Source organism: Felis catus, chromosome E2 (assembly GCF_018350175.1).
Source record: "Felis catus isolate Fca126 chromosome E2, F.catus_Fca126_mat1.0, whole genome shotgun sequence".
In the NCBI taxonomy this organism is placed as follows: domain Eukaryota; kingdom Metazoa; phylum Chordata; class Mammalia; order Carnivora; family Felidae; genus Felis; species Felis catus.
The window spans coordinates 33,687,334-33,704,746 of NC_058382.1; the positions used below are offsets into that span (position 1 = coordinate 33,687,334).

The following is a 17,413-nucleotide window of genomic DNA, read 5'->3' on the forward strand; positions in this document are numbered from 1 at the left end:
AACTATAAACTGGGAGCCTGGGTGGCTCAGTTGGTTAAGCCTCCGACGCTTGATTTTGGCTCAGGTCATGATCTTGAGGTGGGTGGGATCAAGCCCTACACTGGGCTCCGCACTGATGGCACAGAATCTGCTTGGGATTCTCTCTTCCTCTCTGCCCCTCTCCCCACTTGTGCATGCACGCACGTTCTTGCTCTCTCTCGAAATATGTAAAGTTTAAAAAAAAAAAAAGAAAGAAAACTTTAAACCATTATATAAATATTAGCTTATTAAATCCACATTTTAAATCCACACTGGGTTGGGGCACCTGGGTGGCTCAGTCCGTTAAGCTTCTGACACTTGATTTCGCTCAGGTTATGATCTCATGTGAGATCTCATGTCAGCCTCTGTGCTGACAGCACGGGGCCTGCTTAGGATTCTCTGTCTCTGTCTCTGTCTCTCTCTGTCAAAAATAAATAAATAAACACTTTTTAAAACTCCACACTGGGTCAAGAACAGGTACTTTAACTTCATTGCCACCACTTTCTAGTTGCATGACCTCAAGCATTACTTTGAACTTCTCTGAACCGCTATTCTAATCAGTACAGTCGGAGTAACAAAAAGAAAATAGCAATTAACAATTAGTGGCTTATATGCCTACATTTCTCATATGTCAAGCGCTTTACATGTATTAACTTATTTAGTCCTTATAACAACCCTGTGTGGCAGATACTATTATTACGAACTTTGCCCAAGGTCATGAAATTAGTAGGTACTAGAGCCAAGACCTGTGTTATGCTGCTACTCTTGGCATTGTAGCAAGGATGAGGAGATAATTAATGTAATGAAGCCTTGTACCTATTAAAAGTTATTGCGCTTGGTGTCACTGTATTCCATGTATTTGGTCGTGCCTCCATCAGTGCCTTGATTTGCCTTGTCTGCAGCCCTGCAGGATTATAAGCTTTGTGAAAGCAGGGATTCCAGCTTTATCTCTGAATCCCCAACATCTAGCACAAGGGAGCTGTTAAGTTTCCTGAATGTTAAATGACCATGTCTTTTTCACCTCTGTGACTCCCACACCTTGCACAGCATCTGGCACATAACGTTAGGCACATAAGCGCCTAACGGGTACTTAGCGAATAAATTGTAGGAAAAGACATAAATGTACATGGATAAAGATCAGGTGAAAATTAATTATTTAACTTAGGGGTCTTTGTATTTTTTTTCCCTTTTTTTCTGTAAAATTGTTTGGCTCGAGAGGCAATATAAAATAGTGGAAGGAGCTCCAGAGTGACAGGCAGAGGCCCTGGACTCAACTCTGGGGTGGGCTACCACTCCTAACCCTGACCAAGCCCCTTCCCTTCTGGGGACTTTTCTTCCCCAAGCTCCCTATCTGCACAGGAACTCCAGCACTGTCCAAGTCTAAATGCCTGAAGACAAGTAAAGTTAAGTGCTTAAAAAAGCCCTTCATGCGAGACCCCATTATTCTTCCTTATTCTGCGCGGGAAGGACGGCTACCGACGCTACCGCCCGGTCGCCGGGCAACCGTGGCTGGGGGCGGGGTCGCAGGGTGAGGGGCGGGTCGCATCGGAGCGGCCTGCGGAGATCCTGGGGACTCTAGGGACCCGGGCTCGGTGTGGTAGGAGCGGTTACCTTGCCCGCTTGGGTGGCGGCTGCCAGGCACGGGTGAATCCCGTCGTAGCGGCCTATGGCCACCATGCGGGGGCTGATTTTGTGGCGCAGTTTCAGGGTGAACACAGGCAGCAGCATGATGGCGGCGGCTCAGAAGAGGGCTCGCCGCCCGAGGCATGCGTAGCGGAGCCGGCCTCACCCGCCGCGGTGCGGGGCTGGGGGACCAGAGCAGCCCGTCTTCAGCTGCTTCAAACCTGGCGCGAACCAGTGCGGGATCTAGGAGGCCCCCAAACCGCCCGCTCTTTTCTGTGGCTGCTCAGGCCCGCCGAGCCTCTTCTGCGGCTGCGCAGGCTCCGCCCGGGTCCTTCGGCGCCTGCGTGGTCCGAGAGCCTGATCCTGAGGTTGGTTCGCTTTCTTTGGTGGAGTTGCGTGTTTTGTTGCTGTTAACTTGACCCAGTTCCATCCCATTGTACGAATGGGTCCGAGCCGTTGCACCCCCGGGGCTTCTCCTAGCACCACAACCAAGCTGCACCCCTGCAGATTCCACACACTAGTACCGCACTCCCAAAGGGTCATTAATTCAAGAAAAGGTGTCTTGGATGCCTGCTCTGCCTTTTGATTTAACTGTTAGTCGAGGCAAACCACCGTGGTTACCGGCACTAACTATACGATCCTTTCCGGATAATTTTTTTAATCACGCTTTAGACTCTCATGTTTAAATAGTCTAGGGCCCCGCTTGTAAAATTTCCTATATATTTTTAAATGAAAACGTGCATAATTGAGACGTCACAGAACTTCTCATCGTTCATCCAAGTACACAGTGTGTCAGGCACTGTTCTAGACAAAAGAGGTACAGCAGTAAACATAGCGTTTACTACTCCACTGGTGCTCTCCTGGCACTAACGTATTTGTCACCAGAGACCACCACTAAACAAGAAATACATGTAGTAGGTCATTTGGTAATAAGAACTATAAAGTTAAAGGAGGAAAGAGGGGTAGAGGGTTGGAGGAAGTGGGGGTACTAAATAGGGTGGCAGGGAAGAGACCTCACTGACAATTGACATTTAGGCAAGGACTTGCAGTGAGGCATTCAGCCTGGAAGAGTGTTTCAGCCGGTACAAAGGCCCTGAGAGCTCCCTCTGGCTGCCTTCTGGAGATAGACATTTAAATGTGAGAGATGAGATTAATAAAAACCAAAAGAGGAGACTGAGAAGGAGCAGCCATTGAGGAAGTAGGACCAGGAGCATAGTGTTCCGTAAGCCAAGTGAAGAGAGGGAGAAGGAAAATAACAGTGTCAGATGCTGTAAGTAGGTCTTAAAAGATGAGTTCTAAAATGTTCTTGTTACTTGGGTTTTGTAATTACAGCTGTACAAATGAACATCTTTCTTAAAGCCTACCGGTGTGTCTGTGACTAGGTACAACCTCTTTTGGAGATCATGTCAAAGGACTAAATTTGAGATCCTTGATGGAATGTCAGACCTCAGACAATGGACCTCTGCACCTCCTCTGATAGGCCTTGCCTCTGAGTTCTCCCAGCCCCTTTCTGCCCTACCACTTCCCCTGTCACTTAGGGAGACATCACAGTTCCTGGGAGTTCCCCGTAGTGGGAATTGCCCTGGGCTTGTCCCCCTGCCCTCATCCATCAGAATTTACTTTGTTTTGTGAAGTATCCTTCCCCTCCACCCCCAGACCCTACTTCCATGAAGTTGTCATCAGACTGAATCTACTCCACTCTGCTAATAGCTGATCTCAGCTTGATAGGTCACCTTTCCCACGAACAGCTTGAAAGGCATGAATCTCTACTAGAGATCACTTCAGGCCATCAGTTTCGGACAGACATTCATCGAGGGTCTCCATATGCCCGGCAGTGTCGGAGGACCTATGAAAACAGCAGTGAACAAGAAAGATGTAATTTTGCCCCTGTGGAGTTTACAACCTAGAGGACGTAGGGAGTAACAAACATTACCCATGAAAGCAAGTAAGATCATTTTGTCTGGTCATAAGGCTGAGGTGCTGGATAGGCCTCAGGGAAAGCCTCTCAGGAGAAACCTGAACTAGGATCTTTATGACAAGAAAGCAGCAGCCATTAGAAAGTGTGGGGGAAGGGCTTCCCACACAGAGGCAACAATAGGGCGAAAGGCCCAGGTTGGGCATGTTGGAAGATCAGGAAGAAGACAACGTGGCTGGAACCTAGTGAGTGAGAAAGAGGTCACATCACCTAGGGCTGTGAGCCATACCGAAGAGCTTAGCAGGTGGACAAGTCCACGTCTAACTGGATTGCCCTGTGAGGCTGGCCTTGGTCTCCACCTACCCAGCGAAGCCTCACTCACTTTATGTACTGCCTTGGTGGCCTGGACCTTTATGGTTTCTCTTCCTAACAGGACATGGCAATCAGCAGCAGCAGCATCACTGACATTTATTGAGCATTTTCTACATGCCATCATTTCTAAGACTAAATGTGGATCATCCCACTCAATCCTATAATAACCTTAAGAGGCAGGTACTATTTTACCCTATTTTACAGATGACAAAACTTTTCCTTTGTCTCCTCCTCCCTTCATGACTCTTCAGTGGCTCCCCATTTTCTACCAAAGAGAGCTCAGCTCTTTGACAGCTTATGGAAATCCAATTCTGACCACCTTTGGCCTCTGCAAGCCTCCTTTTTTGCCACCTCTTGCCTCGAGCTCGATCCCGTCTCTGCTGCTGTCTCTAGCTTCCCTACCTTTTCTCACATTTACCCTCTGCCTGGACTGTCCTTTCCCTCGTTTCATAACTCCCTCCCATCTTTGGGGACAGGCTGGACATCACAACTCCAGACAGTCATATCTGCTCCCACATTTAGGAGGGGCCCGGGAAATCACATCATTTGCCATATGGGGAGTATCTGGGAGCATTTGAGTCTTTGGACCACAATCGTAATTAGGGAGTATTTACTGGGAGTATTTGCCATATTGGGAATATTTGAGTCTTTGGATCACAATCCTAACTAGACTCAGCAAGGATCCCCAGAAGGGTAGATAATCCCCATCCTTTTTGCCTCTTTGCCACTGGACAGAGCAGAGGACTTGGAGGCTCTTTTCCAAGGAGGAAGGAACAACAGCTAGGAGAGGCTGGCCCAGAGAGGCCTCTCCCCCTACCAGCAGTCCCAGAGTGTTCCCTACCTCCAATGATTCCCCACCCCAGGAATCACCGGCTTTTCAGGGAAGACTCCTGTTATCTTCACATCAGTGAGACCTGGGGCTCTGCTGGTGGGCTCTGGGTTGGCAGCCCTACATAGTGCATGAGCCCACAAGTCTCGAAGTATGAAGAACTGGGTTCAAATTCCTCCTCCACCAGTCACGCACTGAGACTCGGGTCCATCAATGAATCCTAACGTACACACTTATCGAGTGCCTTCTCTGTGCCAAGCATTTGACACACACGCTTATTCACTTGATGCCCACGGCCAGCCTCGGAGGCAGATTCTGTCGTCATCCCCATTTTACAAGAATGGAAACTGAGTCACAGGGGGTTTATACCCCAAGCCCAAGGTCACACAGCTGGTAAGTGGCAGAACAAGGATGGCAAACGCAGGTGGTCTGGCTCCAGGGCTTGAACCACTAACCACTGCACGTACTGTTCCCGCAGTGAACTCCCTGAGCTCCGGCATCCTCTTCTAGAAAAGAGAAATATCCACAGTACTACTTCTGGGGAGTGTTGTGATAATTATACAAATTAATAGAAGTGAAACAATGACTGGCACTTAATAAGGGCTCCCATAAATGGTTCTTATCGCATTACGGGCTTATTACCTCTCGGTGAGAAAGCTGCCTTTGGCTTGTTAGGATCGCTACTGTAATAAATTTGGTGTCTTTTTTTTTTTCTTTCTTTCTTTCTTTCTTTCTTTCTTTCTTTCTTTCTTTCTTTCTTTCTTTCTTTCTTTCTTTTCTTTCTTTTCTTTCTTTCTTTCTTTCTTTCTTTCTTTCTTTCTTTCTTTCTTTCTTTCTTTAGCAAGTAGCATTGTTCCTGGTTCCTTCTTATCCCTGGGGTGGGAAAAACCCACCTAGCTAGACAGAAGGGTATGGTGGAAACTATGTGAGATCCATCTTGGGATGCCCACTTCCCAGGGGCCTTGGGCCACACCTGCCACCTGCCTGCCCCCCACCCACGTCCTCACCTCGCTATGTGAAGCATTCCCACTAGAGGGTGTGCAGGTGTAAAGAACAGAGGTTTGTGAGCCTTAGGACTCTGGATTACAGGCCTGGAGAGAGGCCAGCTGAGAGGGACCCTGGGGACAGAAGGCCTCCCATTGTCAGTCACAGGACTGACTTCTGGACAGTGGACTGGGGCAGGGGGCCAGCTGGAGGTGGACTTTTTTTTTTTTTGAGAGGGGTTTGCAGAGAGAGAGAGAGAGAGAGAGTCTTAAGCAGGCTCCATAACCAGCACAGACCCCGACTCAGGACTCGATCTCGCGACTGTGAGATCATGACCTGAGTGGAAATCAAGAGCCAGACACTTAACCAGCTGAGCCACCCAGGCATCCCTGGAGAAGGACTTTGGACTTTTCTTTTGTGCACTGTGATGTCTGCTGTTTTCACAGCAAGTTTGTACTTTTGTAATAAACACACACACTTTAAAATAGTGTGTGAGGGGGTCGGTTAAGCATCTGACTTCAGCTCAGGTCACGATCTTAACGGTTCATGAGTTCGAGCCCCGCGTCGGGCTCTGTGCTGACAGCTCAGAGCCTGGAGCCTGCTTCGGATTCTGTGTCTCCCTCTCTCTCTCTTTCCTTTCCCTGCTCACTCTCTCTCTCTCTCTCTCTCTCTAAAAAAAAAAAAACAAAACAAAAAAAAAAACAAAAGGCTAATATAGTGTGCGAGTGGAGGATGTCTGTGAATTTCAGAGATCCAGATCCACAGTCCCTCCCCACCCTTATTGCCCCAGAACCTGCCTATAAAGGACCCCAGTCTGAAATTTCCCCAAACTTAAGGGGAGTGGCCGTTAGGATCTCTCCTCAGAGCACAGAGGGGCAGGAGGAGAGCAGGGCAGCACAGGGCCAGGCTCTGTGAGAACGCTTTACGAGCAGCCCTCCCAGGTGTCCCCTCCTTCAACCCTTCATCACCTGACTCCCATCACCTGACTGCAGTGGGTCTGCTGCGGGCCATGGGGGTGAGGCTGTCCATCTGGGTCTCCGGTTAGCCCATGTCACACATGCGAGAAGTGAGGAAATGAAGAATCAGATTCCAAGCCATTTACTTAGCAGCACGTCACATATTAAAAAAAACAACAACAGAAATTGCTCCTTCTGGTCAGTAGACAGGAGAAAAGGTACCACCACTACTACTAATAATAGAAGCTAACATCTGTTGAGCACTCACTACGTAGCAGACTGCTAAATTACTCACTCATATTACGATCCCACTTAATCCTCCAGCAGTGCTGTGAGATAGGTAATATTATCCCCATTTTTCAGATGCAGAAACTAATTTCAACTCCAGTTTGCTGCTACCCCGCCCCCCACCGCCCATGCATGTCATCGAACTGGTAGAAAACCCGGCAGATGCCATCTCAACTGAATGATCACGATGAGTAATATGGTAAGTCACGTTATCCTGCACGGGGCTTCGCCCCTGTGGTATTTTCCCCTCAAACCCGTAAGCCCTGTCTAATCAGGAGAAAACAACAGATAAGCCCAAAATGAGAGACAGTCTACAAAATACCTGACCAGTACTCCTCAAAACTGCCAAGATCGTGAAAAGCAAGGACAAACTAAGAAACTGTCACAGAGTGGACCAGGTTCAGGGCACATGGTTAGGAAATGCAATCCTGGCTTGGATCTTGGAGGAGAAAAAGGACGTTAGTGAGAAAACTGGAGAAGTCTGACTAGAATTTATAGTTTGGTTAGTAACATTGTACCCATGTTAATTTTGTGTTTTTGACAGTTGTACCGTGGTTATATAAGATGGTAACATTAGGGAGACTGGATGAAGAGTCTGCAGGAAGTCTGGCATAGTGCTGGAGATTGGGATGGTCCTGCAAAGGAGGATTGACTCTAAAGGGCACAAGGGAATTTTTTAGAGTGATAGGAATGTTATATATTTTGATTGTGGTGGTGGTTATATAGACATACACATCTGTCAAAACTCATCAAACTGTACATTTAAAATAATTTTTTTGCTTGTAAATTATACCTCGAGGAAGTAGGGTTTTTTTAATTTTTAAAATCTAAATTTTAATTTTAAATTTAAAAAAATTCAAATCCATTTTTAAGTTACGGCCATACATTAAAGCCTTCAATGGCTTCCCATGACACATAAAACCCCAAATCCTAACTTGGCCTACAGAGCTCTGGTGTCTGTGAACCACCCCACCACACCAAGTGTGGTCTCACCTCAGGACATTTGCACTTACAGCCCCCTCCACCTGGAGTGCTCTGCCCCCAGATCTTGTCAAGCCTGGCTCCCAGGTGTCAATAAAATCTCAGCTCAATGGACCCCTCCTCAGAGAAGCCTACCCGGAGCTCCTGGGGCTCTCTCTCTCTCTCTCTCTCTCTCATTACCCTGCTTTGTCATCCCCATCCCTATAGCATTGGCCTACATAACTTCTTCCCACTGAAAAAATTCAAAATAGATTGTATGGTTTTGCACCAAGAAGCACTGAGAAGCGGCGCCTCCTTCTTTTTCTCGTTTTTACACCATGACACTCACAAAGACCATGACTGAGATGTTGGGCATGCGTGATTCTGAATACGATTCTGGGTGGGCCTGAGACTCCCGAAGAGAAGGGAAGCCATGAGGAAATGATTCCCATTTCCACACATGAGGACCAGGACATATGAGGACTTCATAACACAATAAAGCAATGCTCTGCCTCACATCCTTAGTTATTTAAAGACCGATTCAATAAGTTGCATTTAGAGACTCTTTAGGGAAATAAAGAAGAGATTTGGTCTAGCAGGATTCAAATGCAGTCGGTAAGCCCAGCACCCAAGGAGCAGAGGAACAGCTCCTGGCCCAGCCCGCCCCACCTGGGCACAGATCAAAGCTGATAGCTGGAGTCTGTTCCAGTTTCCAAGGAGTGTGCTCTTTATAGCCCCCTGGAGCCATACCTGGGTGTGGGCAGCATCAGACGCTGGCTGAAGCTTGACTCAGCTTCTGTAATTACCTATTTTGGTGGGAAGCCAACGGCTGGGGCACCTGCTCTAGAAGCTGGAGTTTTTCTATGTTGGTATGAATCCCTAGACCTGACAGCACAGTGCAGCCCTGCAAATCTGAGCACCATATCTTCAGGTGGCAGAGCCGGCTAAAGAAATTCCAAGTCCCAATTCTACAGTCGTGGCATTTCCCAGTCGGAAAGGGCAGAGAGATCACCAGCCCCAGCTTCTGACCATCCAGCCCCTATTTGAATACTTCCCATGATTGAGATGCCCACAGCTCACATGGAGGCCATTACTTTTAAACACGACTCTCAGAAATCTCTCACTGACATTATGTGCATAAATATTTTTATATGTTATACATATATATCTTTTATATAAACTTACATAAATAGTCTCTTACTCATTATATTAGACTGACCTACGTATCAGTCTCTCTGTAGAAACAGACAGATTGACTACATGACCTTTGGGGTATTTGAAGATGTATCATCTTCCCTCCGTGGCTTCTTTATGCCAAACACCCCCAGGTGGACCCTTCAAGGGTTCCTTGGGGTGTGTGTGTTGGGGATGGGCGTGGAATTCCTAGTTCCCATACCCACCAGGGCACACTTTACCATGACTCCGTGCTTGAGGAGACTGCAGACGTAATATATTTTGAGCCCTACCCGCTCCCCACCCCCCCCACCACACACACACACAGAAGTCCTTTCCCTCACTTGTGGAATTTTCCAGCAGTGACACCAGGGAAACAAAGATCAGGGCTATTGTTTGAAAAATAGACAAAAGCAAACTGGCCAAGGTACAAAGGCTTGACGGGACACAGAGTCATGCTCAGCCAGGATTGTGAGAAACTTAACCAAGAGACTATTAACAGAGGTGTGGGCAGGACTTAGGAAACCAACACGGGATAAGGAGGCAGCCATGACTACCTGTCATGGGCTGAATTGTGTCCCCCGACCACCACCAAAAAAAAAAAAAAAAAAAGGTATGTTGGAGACCTAACCCTCAGGACCTCATAATGTGACCTTATTTGGAGAGGGTCTTTGCAGAGATAATCAAGTTAAGAGAGGTGGTTATAGTATCATAATCTGTATGACTGGTGTCCTTATAAAAGGGGGAAATTTGGATACAGACACACACACACAGAGAAAGCCATGTAAAGAGATGAAGGCAGAGATCAGGGTGATGCTTCTATAAGCCAAGGAGTACCGAAGATGGCCAGCGCACTCCCAAGAAGCCAGGGGAACCCCTCTCATGGCCCTCAGAAGGAACCAGTCCTACAGAGACCTTGGTGTCAGACTTCTAGCCTCCAGAACTGTAAGAGAATAAATTTGCTATTTAAGCCACCAGTCTATGGTGCATTGCTATGGCAACGCTGGGAAACTAACACACCACCCCTAACCTTCTCCAGAGAAGAGAGCTGCGTCCCAGGAGCACCTGGCTGGAGCTGCATTCACAGAGGTGGCAGAGCCAGGAGGAATGAAGAGCCTCACCACTCTCTCCTCCTACCCTCCAGCCCCCTGCGTGGCCTAAGCCAGTGGAAGCCCGCAGGCAAGGGAGGTGGGAGAAAGTGCCTGGAGGGGCTCACTGTCCACACCTCTTACACCTATCTGGGTATCCCCTCCGCAGATACAGCAGGAAGGGAAGTCAGGAGAGCCTGATCCAACACTTTCATCTGACCTCCTCCTTCCCCAGGAGGGAGTGTGACAATGCAGTCATTATAATGCAGAATCGACAGTCCAATTGGAGGATGTGGATTCTCAGTCTCACGTGCCTGCGGAATACAGGGCTGCTGCCTGTGACATCACTGCTGTCTTGTGCTTCCACTCGTGCACCCCAACCGCTTTAGAACAATGGCTTCTTGAAAGATTTTATTACTGAATAGGTAATACTTTGATATCGTATCCAATTAAAAGATGCAAAAGCACAAACACGAAGATGTGGAGAAATCGGAACCTTCGTGCCCTGTCGGTGGGACTGCAAAACGGGGTGCAGGCGCTGTGGAAAGCCGTATGATGATTCCTCAAAAAATTGAAAGGAGAACCACAATATGCTCCAGAAATTCCACTTCTGGGGATTATACCCAAAGGAGCTGAAAACAGGCACTCAAACAGCTACCTGTACGCCAGTGTTCAGACAGCATTATTCACAACAGCCAAACAGTCCCAGTAGCTACCAGTAGACGAATGGATAAATCGGTAAAATTCCTACCGTGGAATAGTATTCAGCCATAAAAAGTACCGCATCCATGCTTCCACGTGGAGGAGGCTTGAAGGTATTAAGCCAAGTGAAATGAGGCAGACCCAAAAGGACAACTATTGTATGATTCCACTCACATGGGATACACGAATAGGCAAATATATCGAGACAGAGGTTCCAGGGGGAGGGGGCGGAGGAGGCGGAGTGAGGAGTTATTGTTTAACAGGATGAGGAAAAAGTCCTGGACACAGACGGTGGTGACAGTTGACCCCGTGAATGTGCCTAATGCCACCGAATTGGATATTTTAAAATGGTTAAAAAGGTAAGATTTAAGTTATGTGTATTTTGTCACAGTACAAAAGAGTGTATTTTTAAAGAGGACGCAACGAAAAGGAAGTCCCCCTCCTGCCGCAGTCCTTGCCATACAACCCCCTCCTTGGAGACCCTCCTAAGACCAGGTTCTGACTCTCCTTCTAAAGACTGGAGTTACACAGGTAGGTGCTCTCCTCCTGAACCCTTCTCCCTAGCTTCTGTTCACTCCATAAAGGGTGGCATAGTAGACACATGGCTTTATATTTTGCTTTTTGCACTTAACAATATGCTTTGGGGAGCATCCTTGTTCTTCTGTGTCTCCCTCTCTCTCTGCCCCTCCCCCCCCTCGCACGCTGTCTCGCCCTCTCTCTCAAAAATAAATATTTTTTAAATTTTTTAAAAATTAAAAAATAAGGGGCGCCTGGGTGGCTCAGTCGGTTAAGCGTCCGGCTTCGGCTCAGGTCGTGATCTCGCGGTCTGTGAGTTCGAGCCCCGCGTCGGGCTCTGTGCTGACAGCTCAGAGCCTGGAGCCTGCTTCGGATTCGGTGTCTCCCTCTCTCTCTGCCCCTCCCCCGCCCATGCTCTGTTTCTCTGTCTCTCAAAAATAAATGAACATTAAAAAAATTAAAAATTAAAAAGAATGGTAGAAGTTCAGAAACCCGCCAAGTGTGTGTATTTGTGAGGACAGGGTGGGGATACGATCTCGTCAGTCCGGCTTCACAAACGTTTATGGAGGCCACACCAGGAGAAAGGTCCCTTGCTAGATGCTGGTATAATAATAGCCGACAGCTATAAAGCTCTTACCATGTGGCGGCTACTGTTCTTTGCACATTAACTTACTTAATCCTCAGAACAACCTTATGATGTAGGTGCTATTATTAATTAGTCCCGTTTTACAGGTCAGTACTGCCGGGCATGAAGAGGTAAGTAACTCGCCTAAGATCCCATAGCTAATTAGTGATGGAACCGGGGCTGCACCCAGAGTGGGGCTCTAGGGCCCTTGCTCTTGTGCAGTCCTGATGCTGCCTCTCGGGCATGCAAACATTTACAGAATGTCATGCCAGCCCCGGGCTTCCTACTGAGAGAGGTATAATGATGCCTTAGACATAAGCCCCATGCTCAATGAGTTCATGGCTGCAGCAGGGGCAGAATTACCCTAATACAAGGCCAAGAACTGATCAGTGTTAAAAGAGGAACAAATCGAATGCTCTGGATGGTGGAGGAAAGATGACGAGAAATATCTTGTAGAGGACGGGACATCTGAGATTAAAGGGAACCAACAGTAATGGACCAGCCATCCCACACCGGCCACTTCATATGTTGAGTCCTCCTGATGACCCAATCACCGACCCCATTTCACAGACCCAAAAAGCTGAGGGTCCTAGAGATGCATTAAAGTGGTGAAGCCAGGAATCCTCTCCCAGGATCAGCTATAACTCAGAGCCAGCAGCCTCTCTGCGGTGAGGTGCCAACAAGGTGTTCCCAAGGCCAGTGACATCAGCCCTCCTGTGTTGGGAACGTGTGGGATCTTTAGTCAGCCTAATGTGAATTGTGGCCAATTAACAAGCCAAAAGCACTTTGAAGATGACACAGTGCATGTAAAGGGCCCGTTCCCACAGATGGCAGTCAGTGAGGCAGGACAGGGCGGTTTGGGGTGAGGATTATGGGGGGACAATGTCTCAGCAAGGCAGGAATTCCTGGGGCAGAGGAGCCAAGAGGGAGGAGGTTGAGCTCATCAGCCAGGCTGGGCTCCAGGAGAAACCTCACTGTTTCTAGAAGGATCAAAAGGAGTCTCTTAAGAGGTCCTGGGAAGCTGCAGGCCTCTGGCCACCCTCCTAAAACAATGATGTGAATGGGGGCGTCCCGCATGCTGCTCAATCGATGGTCACCACACACTGGCCTCTCGCCAGATGCTTATATAAAGTATCAGCAGAAGGAGACACAAAAACCAGGGAACAGTTGTTGCCTCAGAGAGAACCGCAGGGCTGGCTCAGGGGAGGGAGACAGACTTTGCACCGCACACCCTTGTGCTTCCTTTGAATTTTGAACCATCCAACTGTATTATCTCTTCAAAAAGAAATAAAGAAAGCTGAAATGTTTAAATAAAGATGATCAGAGCATATCGCTGGGGAAGGAGAAAGGTTACAGAGTAGCTTGTTGGATGTAATTTAATTTCTATGTTCTAAAACCCTACGTGTGACACCAATAAGGGAACACACTGACATCACAGACCTCCTAACGGGATGCACTGAGGACCCGGGATCACTTCCGTGGTGTTGCTGCCCTAACTGCCAAACCTGAATCTACTCCTAAGGACGTGTCAGGCAAACCTTGTGTGGCCCGGCCTGTACCCCTCCAAAATGTCAAGGTCATGAAAGAAAAAGAGGCAGAGGACCTATTTTAGACAGAAGGAGAATAGAAACCCATGGCGACTAAATGTAACTGTGTGGTCCTGGATCGGATCCTGGAGCAGAAGAAAAAATTGCAGTCAACGACGTTGGTGAGACAATTGGCAAAATTTAAGTCAAGACGTGCAGACTAGATAATGGTACTGTGTCAACATTAAATTTCCAGATTTTGTTGATTATAATATGGCTGTATAAATTAGTATCTTTGTTTTCCAGAAATACATAATGAAGTATTTAGCAGCAAAGGCTCAACTTACTCTCAAATGGTTAATACACATATATATTAATATGTATATATGTATTACATATACATATATATTAACATATATATGTATATACATTAATATGTATATATATGTATATACATTAATATGTATATATATGTATATACATTAATATGTATATATATGTATGTACATAGAAAGAGAGAGAATGATAAATGTGGCAAAATGCACATCTGGGTAAAAGATATATGAGAGTTCTTTACACTAATCTTGTAAGTTTTCCTTAACTGTGAAATTAATTCAAAAACAATAGAAAGATATAAGCCGAAATCTTATCAGTGCTTATTAGTGTGGCGGGATTGCCATTGAGTATTTTTTCTTTTTGCCCATCTATACTTCCCTCGTTTTCTTCTTTCCTTCCTCCCTCCCTCTCCCTCTTCTCTCCCTCCATCCCTCTGCCCTTCCCTCTGTCCCCCTGCTCCCTTTCTTCCTTCCTTCCCTCCCTCCCTCCCTCCTTCCCTCCTTCCCTCCTTCCTTCCTTTCCTTTCGAAAAAGTAATATGGTAAAAGTAATTCAGCCTAGTTCTTTTCATTGTTGTTGAAGTAATCTCTACACCTAACGTGGGGCTCAAACTTACAACCCTGGGATCAAGAGGCCATGTATGTTCTACCAGCAGAGCCAGCCAGACTCCCCTTTGGTAAAAGCAATTCAAATGCTATAAATGCCTATTCCAGCGTAAGTCTGCCTCCTCAGCTCCCCAGCACCCCTCGCAGAGGTCACCACCACCATTACATGTTTCTTGCGTCTCCTTGCAGATGTATTCTGTCCGTACACGAACGTGGACTGTCTAGGTAGCCTCTCCTTGCTTTCTCCCCACAAATAGTGGCATCTCGTATCTTGATGTGCACACCATTCTGTACCTTGCCTTTCCTCAGATAACACTATGTATCTTCATGATCCCTCTATATGAAGACATATTTTTAAGGGCTGCCTAGAATTTCATTGCACTGCTATGTCATGATTCTTTGAGCCAATCCCCATTGTCGTGGACAGTTTAGTCCTTTTCCAATCTTTTATAAGCAAAATTACAATGAATTGCACCCACTTCTTTGTGCACAATGTGTAAATAAATACATAGAGAGGATAATCTCCTACAAGTGGAGGTGCTTCCTGGAAGCACGTATGCTTTCACATTTTGAAATTTTTTTTTTTAACGTTTTTATTTATTTTTGAGACAGAGAGAGACAGAGCATGAATGGGTGAGGGTCAGAGAGAAGGAGACACAGAATCTGAAACAGGCTCCGGGCTCCGAGCTGTCAGCGCACAGAGCCTGATGCGGGGCTCGAACTTACGGACTGCGAGATCATGACCTGAGCCGAAGTCGGCCGCCCAACCGACTGAGCCACCCAGGCGCCCCTGCATTTTGGATGCTGTCGTGGTTGGCCCGCAGGATGCGCACATCTGGTTCTCCACTGCCTCCGCACACCGCACGCTTCACATTTTTGGATCTCTGCCAATCAGATAGATTTTTTTTTTTTTAATGATATCTGGTTGTAGTTCCAATTTGCATTTCTATTATGACAAGCATAGATGGTATCTTATCATTTTCTCTAAATGCCATTTGTATTATTCTGTCATCCCTCCCTGCAAGTATATGAATGATTTAAATTTTCTACCACAGACCTAACCCTCCCACAGAGATACCCGTGGCATTAATCCCAGGCTGAGCCCTCTTTGGACCCCTCTGGGGACTGAAAAGAAGAGGATCTGTATCTCCTGGTGCATCTGGACCACAGCCATCCAAGGGACTCCAGTCTCCTTTTGTGTTTACTAGCTGTAAACCAAGGGCGATCATTTACCATGGGAGCTGGGAACGTGACTCAGCTCAGGGTTGGGCAGCCCCAGGCTCTCTGACCAGCCAGCCCCTGGTGCCTGGCCCATGAAGGCCTGATCTCAGAGTTTGCAGCGTGCCCCCTGCCCATCCTCAAAGAACAGAACTTCTTAGTCCCTCTGAGTTTCTGTTTTCTCCCCCAGTCTTTGAAAAGCTGTGGTGGGAACAGAACACTTCATTCAAAGGAAGTCCTGAAAGGCCCTTTTGTGGTGCATCCGGTCCAGGAACCAGCTCAGTGTTCTCTGAAGGAAAAAAGACTTGAACAAAAGCTGGCATCCTAGGAACCCTGGAGGTCAGGCCCTCGTTAATTAGCCACTGGCGTCCCTGCCTCATTAGTATTCAAACACAGGCAGAACACAGCTTCTGCCCCTCCAAGCTCTCCCTTGAACCTCCTCCATGCAGAGATTGATGTTAGAGGTGGGATTTTTTTTTTTTTCCCTCCATCACTTGCAAGATATCCACAGATAGGGGCTTTTTCTACCTCAGGACCTGGCTGAGGGGGGACATGGCCAGGTTGTCAGTCATTATCTTGATCACGCCCTTCGTGTAGACAGAGCCCCAGCTTTGGAAGCAAATGGACCGATGTTCAGATTCCCCACTCTACCCCTTTCTGGCTGGATGACCTTAGCAGATGACCTCTCGGGGCTAGTGTTCTCCCTACAATTATGGGTTTACAATAGTACCTATTGTTCAAGGAAGGTGCTGGTGTCTTGGGACACAGAAAATGTGCAGAAAGGGGATTTGGAGATCACAGAAGAACAGAATGAGAAGGGAATCATTTGCCAGGCTTTTCCTTAGAGGAGATCAACCCAAGGAAATAACCACTGAGTTCTAAAAAAAAAAAAAAAAAAAAAAAAATGCAATCAAATCCTAATACTTCCTTTTGAGTTGAAATTCAGAAACTTCTTATTATGCTATTACCTTCAAGGTAAACAATTAAAAAGTAAAAGAAATAAAAAAGTAAATCCTCGCCCTCGCTGCTAAGGCCCCATGTGAGCAGGCCTCTGTCCACCTCCTTGTCTCCAATCTACCACTCAACCTTGGACTGTGGGGTGTCGGCGGGGGCAGGGGCACGAGGGCAGGCCATCCCGAGATGGGCCACGTTGGCATGAAGATTACTTTGAGCTGAAGGCAATCAAGACCCTATGGGCTCAATAGAAACTTTTGCCCCTCCTTTAACTACCCAGAAAAATCTAAATTGGGGGTGTTTTCCAGAACAAGGGTTATTACCAGAGATAAATTTTATCTGAGTCACCCATCTGTATGGCAGGGGCAACATCTAATTACCGAACATCTGCTTTTCTTCTTATCGCCCTTTGAAGTGCACTCCTTTGCCCTGAAGTCCCAGGCCCCTACCCACATCTCTTCAGTTCAGGATGACAAACGTACCTCATTTTGCCTGACCGTTTTGGGAATTCCCATGTGTGTGTGGATTCCCCATCTGTACGTCATTAAATTTAATTTCCTCCTATTCATCTGTCCCAAGTCAATTTGATTCTTAGTCCAGCTACAAGGACCCTTGAGGGGACAGGAGTTCTTGCTCTCCGACAGCTCCAAGACCGTGCCAGTGAGCATCAATCAGTGTGTGAATGCTCAGGGTTCCCTTATCCCTCCCCCAGCCCCTGATGGTGGA

The 17,413-nt window shown here is 47.1% G+C and overlaps 1 protein-coding gene and 2 long non-coding RNA genes across 5 annotated transcripts in view; 1 reads left to right on the forward strand and 2 right to left on the reverse strand.

The window, feature by feature from the left end:
* Positions 1-1,923, reverse strand: part of BBS2 (Bardet-Biedl syndrome 2) — a 32,662-nt gene extending 30,739 nt beyond the window's left edge. For both annotated transcript variants that reach the window (XM_006941525.5, XM_003998052.6), the window contains exon 1: positions 1,630-1,923. In XM_006941525.5, coding sequence (XP_006941587.1) covers positions 1,630-1,746 — 117 coding nt within the window. In that variant the 5' untranslated portion in view covers positions 1,747-1,923. The remainder of the gene's footprint in view (positions 1-1,629) is intronic.
* Positions 1,874-17,251, forward strand: LOC109494885. The gene is made up of 3 exons (XR_006590251.1): positions 1,874-2,009; positions 7,061-11,439; positions 15,571-17,251. It is a non-coding gene; the product is annotated as an uncharacterized LOC109494885 (long non-coding RNA).
* LOC111558141 overlaps positions 15,194-17,413 on the reverse strand; it is a 34,606-nt gene continuing 32,386 nt past the window's right edge. For both annotated transcript variants that reach the window (XR_002738728.2, XR_002738727.2), the window contains one exon: positions 15,194-15,399. This is a non-coding gene — a long non-coding RNA (uncharacterized LOC111558141). The remainder of the gene's footprint in view (positions 15,400-17,413) is intronic.